At 38.9% G+C, this 19,729-nt stretch overlaps 1 protein-coding gene across 8 annotated transcripts in view; it reads right to left on the bottom strand.

Moving 5' to 3' along the window:
- The window catches only part of LOC147369959 (uncharacterized), a 650,726-nt gene that overhangs the window by 112,413 nt on the left and 518,584 nt on the right, over positions 1-19,729 (bottom strand). Inside the window, exon 5 of one of the 8 annotated variants that reach the window (XM_086413067.1) lies at positions 14,994-15,194. The exons of the other annotated variants lie outside the window; for them this stretch is intronic. Coding sequence (XP_086269193.1) covers positions 15,183-15,194 — 12 coding nt within the window. The 3' untranslated portion in view covers positions 14,994-15,182. Of the gene's footprint in view, positions 1-14,993; positions 15,195-19,729 lie in introns of those variants that run through there. 8 annotated transcript variants of the gene reach the window in all.

Here is a 19,729-nt window from a genome sequence, read left to right as displayed (position 1 = left end):
AGAAAGAAACACAGATACAATTATAGAAAACCAGCAAACCACAAGAGAGGACAAAAAACAAGAACAGATAAGAACTGTAAAATAAATGGAAACCAAGTAATAAAATGGCAGCAAGGACATGTGTGTGTTAATTTGTTTCAGTCATGTTATGAAATAGCTGACATTCGAATTATCAGAAATGACTAGAAAGTCAGGGAAGTGATACTAATATCAGATGAAACAGACTTTGAAGCAAAAACTATAAGAAAAGACAAAGAAGGGGATTATGTGATAAAGGGATCAATACAAAAGAGGATATCACACTCATAAACACAGAGGCACCCAAAAGCAGAACACTTCAATATACAAAGCAAATACTAACAGACATAAAAGGAGAAAGTGACAATAATACAATAACAGTAGGAGAGTTTAAACCCCACTTACAACAGTGGACAGATCACTCAGACAGAAACCAATAAGAAAACATTAGTCTTAAATGACACAACAGACCAACTGGACTTACAGATGTAGAGTATTCCAAACACAAACAGCAAAACACACACTTTTCAAGTGCACACAGAACATTTTCCAAGACAGATCACATGCAAGGCCACAAAATGAATCTCAACCAATTTTAAAGGATAGAAATTATATCAAGCATTTTTTGTAACCACAATAGTATAAAACTAGAAATCCATTACAGGAAGAACAAGTGGGAAAATAAACACGTGAAGACTAAACAACATACTACTGAAAAAATGACTGGGTCAATGAAGAAACCATAGGGAAAGTTAGAAATACCTTGAAACAAGTGAAAATGGAAACACAACACTCCAAAGTCCATGGGAGGCAGCAAAAGCAGTCCTCAGAGGGAAGTTTATCATACAGATATTCTTCAAGAAACAAGAAAAATCTCAAATAAACAACCTAACCTACCACATAAAGAAATTAGCAAAAGAAGAACAAAAAGCACAAGGTCAGCAGAAAGACGTAAATAACAAAGACCAGAGAGGAAATAAGTAAAACAAAGATCAACAACAATAGAAAAGATCAATGAAACCAAGAGTTGGTTTTTTGAAAGATAAACAAAATCGATAAACATTTAGCCGGCTCACCAAGAAGAAGGAAGAGAGGACCCAAATAAACAAATAAGAAATGAAAGAGGAGAAATAACAACTGATACCACAGAGATACAAAAAAGTATAAGAGAATATTATAAACAGCTACAGGCCAGCAAATTGGACAACCTAGAAGAAATGTACAAATTTCTAGAAATTTACAAACTGCCGAGGCTGAATCAAGAAGAAACAGACAATATGAACAAGCTAATCAATAATGGCACCCCACTCCAGTACTCTTGCCTGGAAAATCCCATGGACAGAGGAGCCTGGTAGGCTGCAGTCCATGGGGTCGCTAAGAGTCGGACACGACTGAACGACTTCGCTTTCACTTTTCACTTTCACACATTGGAGAAGGAAATGGCAACCCACTCCAGTGTTCTTGCCTGGAGAATCCCAGGGACGGGGGAGCCTGGTGGGCTTCCGTCTATGGGGTCGCACAGAGTTGGTCACGATTGAAGCGACTTAGCAGCAGCAGCAATCAATAATAATGAGATTGAATTTGTAAGTTTTTTAAAATTCCAGCAAACGAAAGTCCAGGACTGAACTGTGTTACATATTTGTGAATATACATAAGAGAACTCATAACTATCCATCTCAAACTATTCTAAAAAACTGAAGAGGACAAAACACTATCAAATTCACCTTACAAGACCACCATTACCCTGATATCAAAACCAGACAAAGATACCACAGGAAAAGAAAATTATAGGCCAACATCTTTGATGAGTACAGGTAGACTCAGGTAATGCTGATATTATTTTGATTTGAACAGCTATTGCTACTATTTCTAATGGATAATCAGAGCATCAGGATATTAAAACACACAAGCATATAGAAAATGGAGCCTCTGTCCCTTTAATTTTTTGCTTACCTTAGGGTCAATCGTTATTATCAGTGTCAATTAAACTATTTATTTTGTTCATAGCCTATAACCAATCATATCATGTTCTCCCACAAATAACAATCCTTCTAAACATCCAAAAGATATACAGCATGTAGGCCACACAAGTCAACATAAAAGTAGTCAGTATATTTCTCACACACATATGCATACACACACACACACACACTTTCCCTCAAACATATCCATTAATGTTTTTCTTCTTGACTTATTAGAAAAAGTGATAGCTATTAAACAAGTTATAAACATTAAGTTATGTTTCTCAAAAACAGTGGTAGAAGGGTATTTGGAATTCTGAAATGCATTTTGATTATACCTAGAATTGTTTACACTATTTTCAAGATGATATTGTCCCAAGTAGCTCAGTTAGTAAAGAATCTGCCTGCAAAGCAGAAGACCCGGGTTCAATCCCTGGGTCGGGAAGATCCCCTGGAGAAGGAAATGGCAGCCCACTCCAGTATTCTTGCCTGGAGAATCCCATAGACATAGGAGTCTGGCAGGCTATAGTCCATGGGGTTACAAGAGTTGGACACGACTTAGTGACTGAACCACCACCATTGTCCGTCCCAAAAGTACATGGAAGTCCTTATTATCTCTTTTAAAATACATCAAATAATTTTCTGTCATATTATTTTACTTGTAATTAGTACTTTGCAGCATAATTGTTTAGTACATACATCATTTAGTATTTCATTTACCAAGTAAAGGAAATGATTTATTTACCAAAATTCATGCTAACCAGATGAATCATGCAGTCTTTAATTATGTTTTAAGAAATATTAATATCAATTCCTGGTAGAAAGTTCATAGTCATTTTCCTGCTTTTTATAAATTGATCAAATAATGTTATGTAATTGCCAGTAACTATTTCTTTGGATCCCAAATAAGCATCCACCTACTCAGTGCAATAACTTGGGGAAAATCAGTTGTAAGACAGTCCTACAAGGTAAAGTAGGAAATTGTACAAATCAATATATGTCATCTTAAAATGAAAAATATGAATTAATTGTTACAAAGCAAGAACTCACAAATTGGCAAAAATGTCTATCACAGGAAGTAATCTATTAGTAACTAATCTGAACCAACCAGATGCTATCTGTAATAGAACTGAATAATCAGAAGAATTTAGTCATTTCCAATGAATAATTATATAATCAATTGTCTTTTCAACATTTTAGTTAATATTAGAATTTCATTGATAAAATCTTCATGAAACAGTCTCAATAAAAATCATGTTTACATGGATCTCTGGAAGACCTCCCAGTAGCCAAAGCTGAAATAACCTGAGCAAAAATAAAAACATTACCACAGTACTGGGTTTAACAAAGAATAAAATAATTAGTTTGCATCTGTATTAATTTTACTTTTCAGTTTTTATATTTAAAATTTCCATATAATGATATTGACTTTTTTCTTTTGAAGTACAGTTCAGTCTCAAAGTACACAGATCAAATTGCCAACATCCGTTGGATCGTCCAGAAAAACATCTACTTCTGTTTCATTGACTATGCTGAAGCCTTTGACTGTGTGGATCACAACAAACTGTGGAAAATTCTTAAAGAAATGGGGATACCAGACCACCTTACCTGCCTCCTGAGAAATCTGTATGCAAGTCAAGAAGCAACAGTTAGACCTGAACATGGAACAATGGACTGGTTCCAAATTGGGAAAGGAATATGTCAAGGCTGTATATTGTCACCCTGCTTATTTAACTCCTGTGCTCATAGATCAATTGGGAAGAATCTGCCTGCAATGCAGGAGACCCTGGGTTGACTCTTGGGCCAGGAAGATCAACTGGAGAAGGGATAGGCTATGCACTCCAGTATTATTGGGCTTCCCTTGTGGCTCAGCTGGTAAAGGATCTGCCTGCAATGTGGGAGACCTGGGTTCAATCCTTGGGTTGGGAAGATCCCTGGGGAAGGGAAAGGCTATCCACTCCAGAATTCTCTGGCTTAGAGAATTCCATGGGCTCTATAGTCCATGGTTGTAAAGAGTCAGTCACGACTAAGCGGCTTTCACTTTCACTGTCATGCGGAGTACATCATGCAAAATACTAGTCTTGATGAAACACAAGTTGGAATCAAGATTTCTGGGAAAAATATCAATAACCTCAGATGATACCATCATGCAGATGATACCACCCTTATGGCAGAAAGCAAAGTGGAACTAAAGAGACTCTTGATGAAAGTGAAAGAGGAGAGTGAAAAAGCTGGCTTAAAACTCAACATTCTTAAAACTAAAATCATGGCATCCGGTCCCATCACTTCATGGCAAATAGATGGGGAAACAATGGAAACAGTGACAGACTTTATTTTCGTGGGCTCCAAAATCACTGTGGACGGTTACTGCAGCCATGAAATTAAAAGACACTTATTCCTTGGAAGAGAAGCTATGACAAACCTAGACAGCATATTAAAATGCAGAGACATTGCTTTACTGAGAAAGATCCATCTAGTCAAAACTATGGCTTTTCTAGTAGTCATGCATGGATGTGAGAGTTGGACTATAAAGAAAGCTAAGCACCAAAGAATTGATACTCTTGAACTGTGGTGTTGGAGAAGACTCTTAAGAGTCCCTTGAACAGCAAGGAGATCCAACCAGTCCATCCTAAAGGAAATCAGTCCTGAATATTCATTTGAAGGACTGATGCTGAAGCTGAGGCTCCAATACTTTGGCCACCTGATGCGAAAAACTGACTCATTTGAAAAGACCCTGATGCTGGGAAAGATTGAAGGCAGGAGGAGAAGGGGACGACAGAGGATGAGATGGTTGGATGGCATCACCGACTCGATGAACATGAGTTTGAGCAAGTTCTGGGAATTGGTGATGGACAGAGAAGCCTAGTATGCTGCAGTCCATGGGATTGCAAAGAGTCAGACATGACTGAGCAACTGTACTGAACTGATTGACTTTTTTCTTTCAAAATACAGCTCAATAAATTCTAATATATATTGGATTTGTGTAACCACCACCACAGTCAAGATACAGAACAGTTTCTTCACTATACAGAACTCACTTTTGCAATCCTCATGTAGTTACTTCCTCCTGTAACCTTACATCTGGTAACCACTGATCTGTTCTCAAAAACTATAGGGGTTTTTTGTTTTCTTTTTGAAAATGTCATACAAATTGAAACAAACAGCCTAATAAGAACTCAGCCTAATACCTCTGAAATTCACCCAAGTTGTTGGATATATCAGCAGTTTGGTTTTTTTGTTGCTGAGTAATATCCCATTGAATGGATGAGAACATTCTGTTTATCCATTCACCCACCGAAGGACGTTTGAGTTCTTCCCATTTATGTTTGTTTTGGTTTGGTTCTGGCAAATATGAATAGAGCTGTCACAAATATATTTATGCAGATATTTGTGTAAACATTGGTTTTCAATTCTCTAGGTTAAAAACCCAGGAGCAGGATAGCTGGGTCAAATGATAAGCGCATGTTTAACTCTTATAGGAAACTTCCAAAATGCTTTCAGAGAGACTATACCATTTTGCCACCAGCAAATGTTATGATCTTCACTTTTCATGATTGCCAATATTTTTTTCCCTTGGCCATGATAACAGATGTGTAGTGGTATTTTGTATGCAAGGGTGTGTACTAAGTCGCTTCAGTCATGTCAGACTCTGTGCGACCCTGTGGACTGCAGCCTGCCAGCTTCTCTGTCCATGGGATTCTCCAGGTAAGAATACTGGAGTGGGTTGCCATTTCCTTTGCAGGAGATTTTCCTGACCCAGGAACTGAACCTGTGTCTCTTATGTCTACCTGCACTGGCAACCGGGTTCTTTACCACTAGCGCCGCCTGGGAAGCACAGTGGTATCTTACCAGGACTTTAATTTGCATTTCAGTAAAGGAATGAAGTGAATGTATCTTCATGGGACCTTTTTTTTTTGCCATCATTGTATCTCCTTTTGCATGTGTTTATTCAAATCCTCTGACCTATTTTTAAATGTATTGTTTTATGACTGTAGAATCTTGAGAGTTCTTCATACATTCAAAATACATTTGTTGGATATGTAATTTACAAATATTTTTACTTAGTCTGTGGCCTGTCTTCATTTTCTTAAATTGTCTTTTACAAAGAGAAAGATTTTTTTAATTTTGATAAAGCCTAATTTATCTTTTCTCTTTCTTTTATGAACCACATTTTTAGTGTCACATTTAAGACTCCTTCATCTACCACAGGCCACATAGATATTCTATTTTCTTATAAAAGTTTTACAGTTTTATGTTTTACATTTAGATCTATGATCCCTTTCTGAGTGAATTTTTTTGTATAAGGTTAGAGGTTTAGGCCAAGTTTCACTTTTTCTTTCTGTTTCTTTCATCCACGTCTCTCTATACCAATGTCACAATTCCTTGATAATGGTAGTTGTACATAGTAAGTATTGGGGCTTCTCAGGTGACTCAGTGGTAAAGAATCTATCTGCCAACGCTAGAGGGGCAGGAGATATGGATTCAATCCCTGGGTCGGGAAGATCCCCTGGAGGGGAAATGACAAGTCACTCCAGTATTCTTGCCAGGATAACCCCATGGACAGAGGAGCCTGGAGGGTTACAGTCCATGGGGTTGCAAAGAGTCAGATGAGATTGAATGACTGAGAACACACAGTAAGTCTTTAAATCAAGTAACGCAATTTCTCCAAATCTATTTATTTATCAAGTACTTTTCATTATCATATAAACATGTTAAAAGGAAGGAAGGAATAGAGGCGGGGAGGAAAAGAGAGAGAGAGAAAGGAAGAAAGACAGGCAGGAGGAAAGAAGGGAAGGAATAAAAAAGAAAGAATGAGAGAGAAAAAGAAAGGAGTAGAACCTACTTAATGAAGAGTTGAAAATAATTTGAAGGAAAAGGAAAATATAAAATCACCATTATGACATCACATTAATAATTGTTCCAGGCAATAGCCACTGCTGCTGCTGCTGCTGCTAAGTCACTTCAGTCGTGTCTGACTCTGTGCGACCCCATAGACGGCAGCCCACCAGGCTCCCCGGTCCCTGGGATTCTCTAGGCAAGAACACTGGAGTGGGTTGCCATTTCCTTCTCCAATGCATGAAAGTGAAAAGTCAAAGTGAAGTCGTGGTGTCGTGTCCGACCCTCAGCGACCCCATGGACTGCAGCCCACCAGGCTCCTCTGTCCATAGGATTTCCCAGGCAGGAGTACTGGAGTGGGGTGCCATTTCCTTCTCCTCAATATCCACTAATGAATGCTAAAAAAATTTTAATGGGCAAAACATTAAAGAGGAACGGGATAGTTGTAGGGCCTCTAGGTATATTCCCCAAATATTCATGCTGTTGTTGTTGTTCACTCACTAACTTGTGTCCGACTCTTTGCAACCATGGACTGCAGCACGCCAGGCTTCTCTGTCCATCACTATCTCATTAAGTTTGCTCAAACTCATGTCCATTGAGTTGGTGATTCCATCCAACCATCTCATCCTCTGTCATTCTCTTTACCTCTTGCCCTTAGTTTTTCCCAGCATCAGGGTCTTTTCCAACGAGTCATCTCTTCTCATCAGGTAGCCCAAGTATTGGAGCTTCAGCTTCATCATCAGTCTGGCAAATGAAATCTGACAGTGTTTCCACATTTCCCCCATCTATGTGCAATGAAGTGCTAGGATCAGATGCCATGATCTTAGTTTTTGAATGATGTTGAGTTTAAATCAGTTTTTTCACTCTCCTCTTTCACCTTCATCAAGAGGCTCTTTTTTGTTGTTGTTGTTAAGCTTGTTTACATTTAAATTTTATTTATTTTTAAGCTATTTTGAGTGCTAAAAAGGAAAGAGCAGTCCATACAAAGAAAAATTATGGTTCCCTCCTCGATCAATTTCCACTGACAATCATTTACAATTCTTGTAGTTATTCCTTATTTACTTACATTATTAGTCTTTAAATGATTGTGCTATTTCTTAATCTTTCAGTTTTAGAAATTTCCCATCATATTCCAACCATTTAGAAATTAGAATGTAGGGCTCTTTTATCATCCATCACCTCCAAACGTGTGTCCTCTCCTTCAGTCGTTGGTATTCAGCTGTAACTCACTTTTGGTTAATTCTGTGGTGCCAGCTTTTCATCATCAAGAAGACATATCATTTGTTTTACTTTGTTTTGATTTTATTGCTGAGTCAAGCAGTAGTCTATGGATTTACTTCCTGCCACGCAAGTGTATGTTCCTCGGTTCTTTGTCTCGTCACAACAAAGATTTGGAGCAACGGACACTAAAGCCCTTGGTGTGTCACAGCACTCGGGTCTTAGATAAACCGTGTTACAGCTCCATTTTATTTAGAAGATAGCAGGAGAATCCAAGACTCGAAGAGAAGAGAGTGGAAGAGCGCATGGGGGAGAGAGGGAGGGAGGGAGGGAGAGGGAGAGAAAAAGAGAGCACACGCACGCGGGAGAGAGTCCATGAGAAAGCGCTTTGGCTCCTGCTTTTATATGTTTTTCCTCCACCTGGGCCTGCCCTATGCAAATTGGGCTTAGCCAGGAGTGCTGTTTGTTCTGCCTGAAGTCTTCACTCTGGTCCTTGGACCTTCCTTTGACCTTGCTTGTCTTTTAGCCACCGCCACTTTGGACTCCTTTTCCCTATTCTAATTACCTAACATTCCCCCCTCAAGACATGGGAGGCCCAATTCTTTGGGAATAGGAGCATCGAGGTCTTTCTGGCTACTTCCTGCTGAACTGGGATGGCGAGGGGTATTGGGCCTCCCCCTCTTGCTAGTCTCAATCCTCAGAGTCCTTATAGCGGTGTCCAAGGGTGTGTGATATTTTCTGTCATCAGCTGTAGTTTTATATCTTTGTTGAACTGGCACTGCATGTTGTAGCTGGTTGACCTGGGCAGAGACAAAACAGGTTAGACAATTGACAGTACATGGAATAATAGCATTCACATGGCCAAGATGGCTCAAGTCCTCCTTGTTCAGGGATCAGAAGATCTATCTCCTGTCTGTTTTGGAGTACAGTCTCTGTCAAGCTGTGTTAGCTCTTTAGAGTTATCCTGAGAAATTTTATCCCCAGAAACCAGATTTTGGGGGTGTTCATTAGAATGACACTCATTGGTAGTCCTGAATAGGTATCTGAGATTTCCCAGGGGCTCACAGGTGTATTGAGTGTCCTCTTCTGTTTTCTTCCACGGCTTGACTCATGAGTAGTGAATCCAGGAGTCATGTACCTGGTACTTGACTGCTGTGGGGGTAGAAAGTATTACAGGGTAGGGGCCCTTCCACGTGGGCTGGAGTTGAGCTTTTGGGGACCCATCTTTCCAGACTTTAATTAGGACTTGAGTCCCTGGAACATATAGTGATGACTCTTTAGAATCTTTTGGGTCCTGGTTCATATCCCAAAAGCGTATATCCTGCTGGAATTGCCCAATGGCCATGGTATGACTGGAGGGTCTGAACCTCTGGATCTAGGAAGAGGTCATTGACATAAACAAAAGGTCTCCCATATAGCATCTCATAAGGACTAAGACCAATCTGTTCCTTAGGGGAAATGCAGGTGTGGAGGAGAGCTATTGGTAAAGCCTCTTCACTTTCTGCCATAAGGGTGGTGTCATCTGCATATGGGAGGTTGTTGATATTTCTCCCAGAAATTTTGATTGCAGCTTGTACTTCATCCAGTCCGGCATTTCACATGATGTGCTCTGCACAGATGTTAAATAACCAAAGTGAAAATATACAGCCTGGACATACTCCTTTCCCAATTTTGAACCAGTCCATTGTTCCATGCTTCCCTGATAGCTCAGTTGGTAAAGAATCTACCTGCAATGCAAGAGACCCCAGTTCAATTCCTGGCTTAAGAAGATCCGCTGGAGAAGGGATAGGCTACCCACTCCAGTAATCTAGGGCTTTCCTTGTGGCTCAGCTGGTAAAGAATTCACCTGCAATGAGGGAGATCTGGGTTCTATTGCTGGGTTGGGAAGATCCTTAGAGAAGGGAAAGGCTACCCACTCCAGTACTGTGGCCTGGAGAATTCCACGGACTACATAGTCCATGGGGTTGCAAAGAGTCAGACATGACTCAGTGACTTTTGTTTTACTTTCATTGTTCCATGTCCAGTTTTAACTGTTGCTTCTTGCCCTGCATTCAGGTTTCTCAGGAGGCAGGTCAGGTGGTCTGGTGTTCTCATCTCTTTAAGAACTTTCCACAGTTTGTTGTGATGCACACAGTCAAAGGCTTTAGTATGGTCATTGAAGAAGTAGATTTTTTTTTTTTTTGGAATGCCCTGCTTCCCTTGCTTTTTGTATGATCACCATATGTTGGCAATTTGATCTTTGGGCATCATCCAACATCAGCTCCAACCTTACCCAACTCCCTTCCCAGTCACTCCAGGGCCTTTGTCTCAACCTCTGGCCGCATATTGACCAACACCCGATGGCCAGTGAAGGTTTAAACACTCAACAAGGACCAGCACTGGGACAGTCAGGGCACCAGGCATGTTGTCCAGCTACACTGAGTGCCTGAAGGCCATATCCCTGCTAGCTAGTACCTGACAAAATGTGGTCCACTGGAGAAGGGAATGGCAAATCACTTCAGTATTCTTGCCTTGAGAACTCCATGAACAGTATGAAAAGGCAAAAAGGTAGAAAACTAAAAGATGAATCCCCCCCAGGTCATTAGGTGCCCAATAGTCTACTGAGGTAGAGCAGAGAAATAACTACAGAAAGAACAAAGAGGCTGAGCCCAAGCAGAAACAATGCCTGATTGTGGATGTATCTGGTGGTGAAAGTAAAGTCCAATGCCCTAAAGAACAATAACACACAGGAACATGGAATGTTAGGTCTACGAAATAAGTTCAACTGGATGTGGTGAAACAGGAAATGGCATGAGTAAACATCGATATTTTAGGAATCAGTGAATTAAAATGGACTGTATTCAGTTCAGTTCAGTTGCTCAGTCGTGTCCGACTCTTTGTGACCCCATGAATCGCAGCACACCAGGCCTCCCTGTCCATCACCAACTCCCAGAGTTCACTGAGACTCACGTCCATCGAGTCGGTGATGCCATCCAGCCATCTCATCCTTCGTCACCGCCTTCTCCTCCTGCCCTCAATCCCTCCCAGCATCAGGGTCTTTTCCAATGAGTCAACTCTTAGCATGAGTTGGCCAAAATATTGGAGTTTCAGCTTTAGCATCAGTCCTTCCAATGAACACCCAGGACTGGTCTCCTTTAGGATGGACTGGTTGGACCTCCTTGCAGTCCAAGGGACTCTCAAGAGTCTTCTCCAACACCACAGTTCAAAAGCATCAATTCTTCAGCATTCAGCTTTCTTCACAGTCCAACTCTCACATCCATACATGACCACTGGAAAAACCATAGCCTTGACTACACAGACCTTTGTTGGCAAAGTAATGTCTCTGCTTTTCAATATGCTATCTAGGTTGGTCATAACTTTGCTTCCATGGACTGTATTGGGAGAATTTAATTCAGATGATCATCGTATCTACTACTATGAACAAGAATCCCTTAGAAGGAATGGAGTATCCCTCATAGTCAACAAAAGAATTCAAAATGCAGTACTTGGCTGCAGTCTCAAAAATGACAGAATGATCTCAGTTCATTGCCAAGGCCAACCATTCAACATCACAGTAATCCAAGTCTATGCCCTGACCAGTAATGCTGAAGAAGCTGAAGTTGAACACTTCTATGAAGATCGACCAGGTCTTCTAGAATTAACACCAAAAATAGATGTCCTTTTCATGATAGGGGGCTGGAATGCAAAAGCAAGAAGTCAATAGACACCTGGAATAACAGGTATGTTTGGCCTTGGAGAACAAAATGAAGCAGGGCATAGGCTAACAAAGTTTTGCCAAGAGAATTTACTGGTCATAGCAAACACCCTCTTCCAACAACACAAGAGATGATTGTACACACAGACACCACAAGATGGTCAGTACCAAAATCAGGTTGATTATATTCTTTGCAGTCAAAGATGAAAAAGCTCTATAAGTCAGCAAAAACAAGACTGGGAGCTGACTGTGGCTCAGATCATCAGCTCCTTATTGCAAAATTCAGACTAAAATTGAAGAAAGTAAGGAAAACCACTAGGCCATTCAGGTATGACCTAAATCAAATCCCTTTTGATTTTACAGTGGAGGTGATGAATAGATTCAAGGGACTAGAACTGGTAGAATGCCTGAAGAACTATGGACAGAGGTTCATAACATTGTACAGGAGGTGATGACCCAAAACCATCTCCAAGAAAAAGAAATGCAAGAAGGCAAAGTGATTGTGTGAGGAGGCCTTACAAATAGCTGAGAAAAGAAGAGAAGTTAAGGGCAAAGGAGAAAGGGAAAGAGATACCCAACTGAATGCAGAGATTTAGAAAACAGCAAGGAGAGATAAGAAAGGCTTCTTAAGTGACCAATGTGAAGAAATAGAGGAAAACAATAGAAAGGGAAAGACCAGAAATCTCTTTAAGAAAACTGGAGATACTAAGGGAACATTCCATACAAAGATAGGCACAATAAAGGACAAAAAACAGAAGCAGAAGAGATTAAGAAAAAGTGCCAAGAACACACAGAAGAACTGTACAAAAAAAGCTCTCAATGACCCAGATAACCACGATGGTGTGGTTACTCACCTAGAGCCAGACATCCTCGAGAGTGAAGTCAAGTGGGCCTTAGGAAGCATTACTATGAACAAAGCTAGTGGAAGAATTTCAGCTGAGCTATTTCAAATCTTAAAACATAATGCTGTTAAAGGGCTGCACTCATTATGCCAGGAAATTTGGAAAACTCATCAGTGGCCACAGGACTGGAAAAGATCAGTTTTATTTCTGATCTCAAAGAAAGACAATGCCAAAGAATGTTCAAATTAGTGTACAATTGCACTCATTTCACATGCCAGCAAGCTTATGCTCAAAATCCTTCAAGCTAGGCTTCAGCAGTACATGAACTGAGAACTTCCAGATGTTCAAGTCAGATTTAGAAAAGGGAGAGGAACCAGAGATCAATATTCATGTTACTATGGTGGTTTTAGGCATTTCCCCAGTGGCTCAGCAATAAAGAATTCGCCTGCAATGCAGGAAACATAGGTTCAATACCTTGGTTGGGAAGATCCCCTAGAAAAGGAAATGGCAACCCACTTCAGTGTTCTTGTCTGGGAAATCCATGGACAGAAAAGCCTAGAGGCTTACAGTCTGTGGGATCACAAAGAGTCGGACACGACTGAGCAACTGAGCACGTACATAGTGCTTTTAACATATATTTTCAAATTATCTGATACTCCTCCCTGAAGAGATGGAGTTTAATTCTTCTCCCCTTAAACGTGAACTGGATTTAATGATTCACCTCTAACAAATAGACTATGGAAAGAGAAAAATCATAATTTTACAGTGGATGATCCAGGTAGATAGCACTGTAACCAAGTAACTACGGTTAGAATCACCAGTAATAAATCATGCTGATACTAGTTTCTCTGATATGATACAGTGAAAAAGGAGCATTGCCTCTGTGGTATCCTTCCCAGTGGTATATAACCTCAAACTGATCATGAAAAAACATCAGACAAACCCAAATGGCTATAAAATACTGCCCAGTCCTCCTCAAAACTGTCAAGGTCATGGAAGGTGAGAAAAACTGAGAGACTATCAAAAACTGGACAGAATTATAGAGACACAATGACCGAATACACAGGGTTGTTGTAGTTGTTCAGTCACTAAGTTGTGTTTGACTCTTTTGCAACACCACGTATTGCAGCCAACCAGGTTCCTCTGTCTATGCGATTTTTCCAGGCGTGAATACTGGAGTGGGCTGCCAAGGATTGAACCCATGTCTCCTGCATTGGGAGATAAATTCTTTACCACTGAGTCACCAGGGAAGCCCAATGCACAGGGCATTCTGCATTAAAAATGAGGAATTAAAAGAAAAAAAAAAAAAAAACAGTGAAAAACTGGTAAAAATCTGATACAGTCTATAGTTAATATCCATGTACCATGTCAGTTTCTAAGTTTTGACAAGTATACCAGAAGTATGTAAGCTAACATTTGGGGAAGATTTGTGAAGTGGATAGTGAATTCTCCATACAGTCTTTGTGACTCTTGTGTAAATTTAAACAAAAAGTCTAAAAAACATATTTCCATTTGTTCAGTTATAAATACCTAAGCATTAACCATCAAAAAAATCAATATTCTCTTTATCTCCTCCTTTAAGTGAATTCATCATAAGAATAAAGCAATCCTTTCACTCACAGAAGTCTTAAAATTTCCTATTTTTTAATTAAGTATTCAGTAACATCCAGCAGTGAATAAGAATACCACACAATATATATTCTGCTTAAAGAAACTATATTATATACTTATGGAGTGTATATCTACTGCTTTTACCAGAATTTTCTCATTTTTTCTTTCATTTGATAAAAACAGCACAATTTTCCCTGGGGAATCCCTCTTCCCCACCCTCAGTTCAGTTGGTTTTGGATGGGGCTGTTTTAGGGGAGGCATAAAGTCCAAGACTTGGTCTTTAAACTGGTTCCAGATGTCTGTACTAGTAATGGATTTTAGGATGACTACCTCTTTCTTGGTGGTTCATTCAAGGATAATCCTGGAACAATTCTTTAATTGCCTGGAAAACAACTCTCTCTCATTGCAATGAACTGTTGGACTGCTACACTCTTAATCGTGAAGCTATTGGGACCCAAGAGTGGAGTCTGAAGATGCAATCAACCCAGTGGAAAGCAGAACCAAGGGATGAGAAAGAGAACTCTCTGGTCTTGATGACATTGTTTAACCTACTGTGCTTAGCTATGGCTAAAGAGTGTCCTGGAAAACTGACCCCAGATATTTCTTGGTCAATAAATGCCTTAACTCCTATTTTATAACTGGGCACAGGGGAGTGGAATTAGAATTAGATCATATGAAATGTGCCTCAGAAAAACTTTTTCAAAGTTACCTGAGGTACTTCTTTGTGTCCTATTTAGACAAAGAGAAAAGAAGTAATAATTGATTTATTTTGAATCTTACTGATTTATTCCATATCTATTCCATTTAAAGTTATATAAAGCAATCACCCATCTTTCCTTTCAGTTGCATACAACATATAAAATTTTATGCTGATTAAAAAAATGGAACGAATCAATCTTATAAAATTAATAGATAATTACATGTGGGCTTCCTTGATGGCTCAGCAGGTAAAGAATCCACTGCAATGCAGGAGACAATGGAGACACAGGTTTCATCCCTGGGTCAGGAGATCCCCTGAAGGAGAAAAATGGCAAAGCCACTCCATATTCTTGCCTGAAAAATCATATGAACAAAGGAGCCTGGCATGCTACGGTCTGTGGGGTCCTAAAGAGTGAGACACGACTGAGCAACTGACGCATGGAGCAGGTATTATTTTAAAACTAGAAAGAATACAGTGGAGAGCATCTAGGAATGAGCCCCAAAAGACTTGGACAGCTCAAAGTCAGGAGTCTCTATAATCTTATATACTATTACATGTAAACATGACTTACTTTCTTGGATCCAAATGAAAGAAGACATAGAAGTAGAGTGTTTAATAGAAGCAAGACTTTAAACAAATAAAACCATGCCACAGCACTTGCACCTCTACTCATCTATTCAGCAGAAACTTCATGGACTAAGAGAGTTTATATTCCATCTGTGTTCTTACGCACTCCGTATCTGCAGTTCCATACAATTTCCTCAATTAATCTACAATAACATGGGAGTGTATAACTCATAATTAAAGTATTAAAACAGTGAACTGATTCCATTCTTATATATTGAATCATTTTATGACATACACAAAAGGAAAACTATCCTTTGAGGAAACTATCCTTCAGCTCTCTAAACTGAAGATTGAGTGGTAGCAGAATCCTTCTTTCGAAAAACTGTGTCATACATGATAAGATTGCATCATCCATAGCATGCAGGTAATAATATTGCCCCATTTCAGCACTCTTTAAATTTCCTACTCTCAACAAACCCTTTACCCCTTTCACCCTTATCTACCTAAATGCTTCACCAACTAAGTTGCATGAGATTCCACATGGAAAATTACAAGGGTGAGCCGTGAGGACTGACAGATGTTCTTCAATTCACTCTTTGAATGGGAAGGGCGTGTGGAAATGGCATTGGTTTGAATGACATTTGGAGTAATGGCCTGCCATGCGGCTGGCACTTTTAGTGTTAAGCAAGTGATCTGCAAAGTAAAGTGGATTCACAGTTAGAGTCAGCACCAGTGCACAGGTCGCCCGTAAAAATAGAAGATTCCATTATTCTTCAGGCTCCCTAGAGGGAGCAAGGTCTCTAGCATCATTACCAGAACTAAATCTGACTTTTCTACCTCCCCTAATTTCCTCCTAGTAATTATAGGTCAAGCACTCTTTTGTAAATTATAAAACCTTTGTTCTTATCAAAAATGAATAGCTGAGGAAAAAATTATAAAAAGAGTCCAAGGAAAAAAATTTCAATTAGAAAACCAAGCTAATTTGGTATGACCAAAGACTGTCAGGCATACTGACAGTGCTCTATTATGCAGTCATTTGGGCTCTTTCAAATTAGTTATGTTAATGTCCTGTGAGTGAATGTAACACTTGGATGGGACAAGATTTCTGCAATTAATTTCGGCAGTCAGTGGAGAGACAAGCAAATTTATTTTCCCCCTCTCTGGGAATTGGTAGTGGAGGGTGTGAGGTAGCGAAAGTGCATTTAGGAAGAGTACAAGCTAAACACAAGCCCTAAATAAAGCAGAAACAATAGGAGCCAATGCCTCCTCATTCATTCAATTGACAATGTTTTGCAGCTTAAACCTGTTTTATTAATTATGTTTGACATTTCCTTAATTAGTTTCATTTACACCAAATCAATCCCTACTGCTGTATGGCATCATTTATCATTTTGAAAAATTTGCATACTGAGTGCTGACTTTTCCTACTTAATTATACATTAAAAGTGTCAAGCGCGCTTGCTGCCTGGCATTATCTGCGGCAGAAAGGTTTGTGGCTGGACGGTGATGGTATTAATCATTAAGAGCCCCCAAGTGCTGCTGGGTAATATCTGGGGAGTAGAGTGGCTCTCATTTTAACGCTAGAGAGCAGAAGTGCTTTTGTAAAATGACCCAGAGCAAAAACAAAATAAATGACCTAAAACATCCGGTGTACTGTAATACTTTGCTCTTTCAATAAAAATATGCTTTGGTGGGTAGGTTTACTATTAACTATTCATTTCCTATAAATTTAAACATGATAATTCCACTAGTAGTAAATTGGTGATCTCTGCTTCCACTTGAAACCAAGATATTTCGGTTGAGTATATAACGGTGGCTTGGTAGCATTCATTCCAGTGGACGTCAACCCAAATGTGTTACTTTACAAATGAAAGCGAAAAAATATAGTGTGCCGTTAATAAAGTGATTGATGTGGCTCATTTCTTTCCTACTTATAACTTTCATGAATAAGCAACTATTTTTCACTGAACAACATGCAGTACAACTAAATATAGAATAAAAAAATCTAATACTATAGTGGAACTTCATTTGTACAGGCTAATCATTAGATTCCAATATTATGGAATTTTCAGTGATGAAAAAATTGTGAGACTAAAAATGTTAAGCTCAAAGCATGACGGTGAGCCATAGCAATGAAAGAGTTAAAGAGAACCTGTTTGTAAATTGTATCTCAAACTCTGCCTGCCTTCATGTCAGAACCCAAATTTAGTGCATTTAATATTCAAATTCATTTTCAAATGCTTGCCCATTAACATAATATATGCCACTTTGCAAGCCTGGTCAGAGAAATCTGTAACTAAATAATTTTCAAGTTTCCTTCATATCAGATGCATTATATGCAGTGTGAAATTATTTCCCCATTCAATTCCTCTGCTGAACAGCAGAAAAGCAACACACAATATAGTAGATATTACTGCAAGTACATTGCATTCTTTCTATATATGCAAGGACATTTATAATTGCTAATTTTAAGTGAGCATTTAATTGCATAGCTTGTGTCTAATTGTAAGGTTAATGTGCAACTGCAGTACAACATTACGTTAAATTTAGAAAACAGGGATGTATATGGCACAAATGTATTATGTAAATATTATAACTCACTCATTTATGTTTTCAGTTAAATATGCTGTGCTTTTTTAAACAATGCCTTCATTAAATGTACTCATTTGTTCTCAAATGAAAATAATTTAATAATGGAAAATATGTATCTAATTTAAATATTTAATGTTGGAAAACACCATAATGATCCAAGGATTTGGTGACAGGTCAGCTAAAATTGTTAAAATGTTGAAATCAATAGCACACTTCTTTACATACCTGGTATTTCTCAAATTTTGTATCTTTAAATCTACACTTAGATTCTTTCTTGCTCCATGAGCCAGGATTCTTATTCCTAGTTACAAATTTTAAATGGGTAAACAGCTTTTCTCACCAGGAAAGAATAATAAAATATTGTAAATAATGATGATCATGATAAGAAGAGACAGCATATTTTAACACTTACTTACTCTGTCCCAGTCACTGTGCTAGATGTTTTATATTTATTGTCTTTATCCTCACAATAATCCAATGCGACAGATATATGATTACTCCACTGAGGCTAATAATTTTAAGTAACCAGCCTAAGGTCACAGATCTAAGTGGCAACGCTGAATGTCACAAAAAAGATGGCCTCTCCAAAGCCCACATTCCCAGTGATTTTGCTGAACCACATAAAGTTTATAATATTCCACAAACTTCTTCAGGCATGTGTGCTGTGGTAAAAAAGAAGAGCATTTTCAATCTGAATGACATGCTTAAATCATAGTCTATCACTTACTGATTATATGACTTTGGGTAATTTATTTAAATGTTATGGGCTCTTTTCTCATCTATAAATCTGGGTCAGTATACCTGCTTCACGTGGTTGTTAGAAGAAGGAAGAAATGGTCACATTCTAGGACGTAAGTAATAAACATGACTTGTCCTGTCCCTGTTAGATGTAAAACACCTGTTAACATTTGACCCTGCAATGAGGTGTAAGCCCTCCTTCTTCAGTTTTGCTCACCAAGGCTTACCAAACATGTAGAACAAATTTGGGCACATTGTAGGAACTCACAATTATCCATAAAAGAGTATGTGTGAGGATAATGTTTTATAAGAAGTTCTGTAACTGCCAGCGCCCCAACCCTGGTACTGTCAAAGAAGCTTCCTCACCAAACCCTCACAATAGCCCTCACAATCTAGTTAGAATCTGTGCTAAAATGAAGTCTCCCAGTCATGTCCAACTCTTTGTGACCCCATGGACTGTAGCCTACCAGGCTCCTCTGTCCATGGGATTTTCCAGGCAAGAGTACTGGAGTGGGGTGCCATTAGAAAAAACAACACATCTGCCTTTTCTGTTCTACTGCTCCTCCACTGCATTCCTATCTGTGTCCAGGGCCAGGGAACTTCTGATTCCCCTTGCCAATTTGCTTAGTGGAAATGGAAGTAATAACAGAGGCTAATTTATGCCCATAATCTAATCAGAGTAACTCAGAGTTAAACCAAGAGAGAAAATCAGGACCTGATTACAGTTTTTCACTAACAGCACATTTTATATTATGGAGCTGTAATAGTTTTAATAGAAGTTGATAACAATCCAAAGTCAAGAACAAAATATACTTAAGTATTTAATATTTGATTCCGACAGTTTGGAGGGTATTCAATATTACAAACCTTAGGATGGTAGATTTTTTTGGCAATGGATTTCATTACATATTTTTAAAGGAAAAACTTTAATGTGTGAATTGAAATTATCAAA

The sequence above is a fragment of the Bos grunniens genome, chromosome 7 (genome assembly GCF_055505025.1).
Source record: "Bos grunniens cultivar Pamir isolate PY7600 chromosome 7, Bosgru_T2T1.0, whole genome shotgun sequence".
Lineage (NCBI taxonomy): Eukaryota > Metazoa > Chordata > Mammalia > Artiodactyla > Bovidae > Bos > Bos grunniens.
This window is presented reverse-complemented; position numbering and strand designations above follow the sequence as displayed.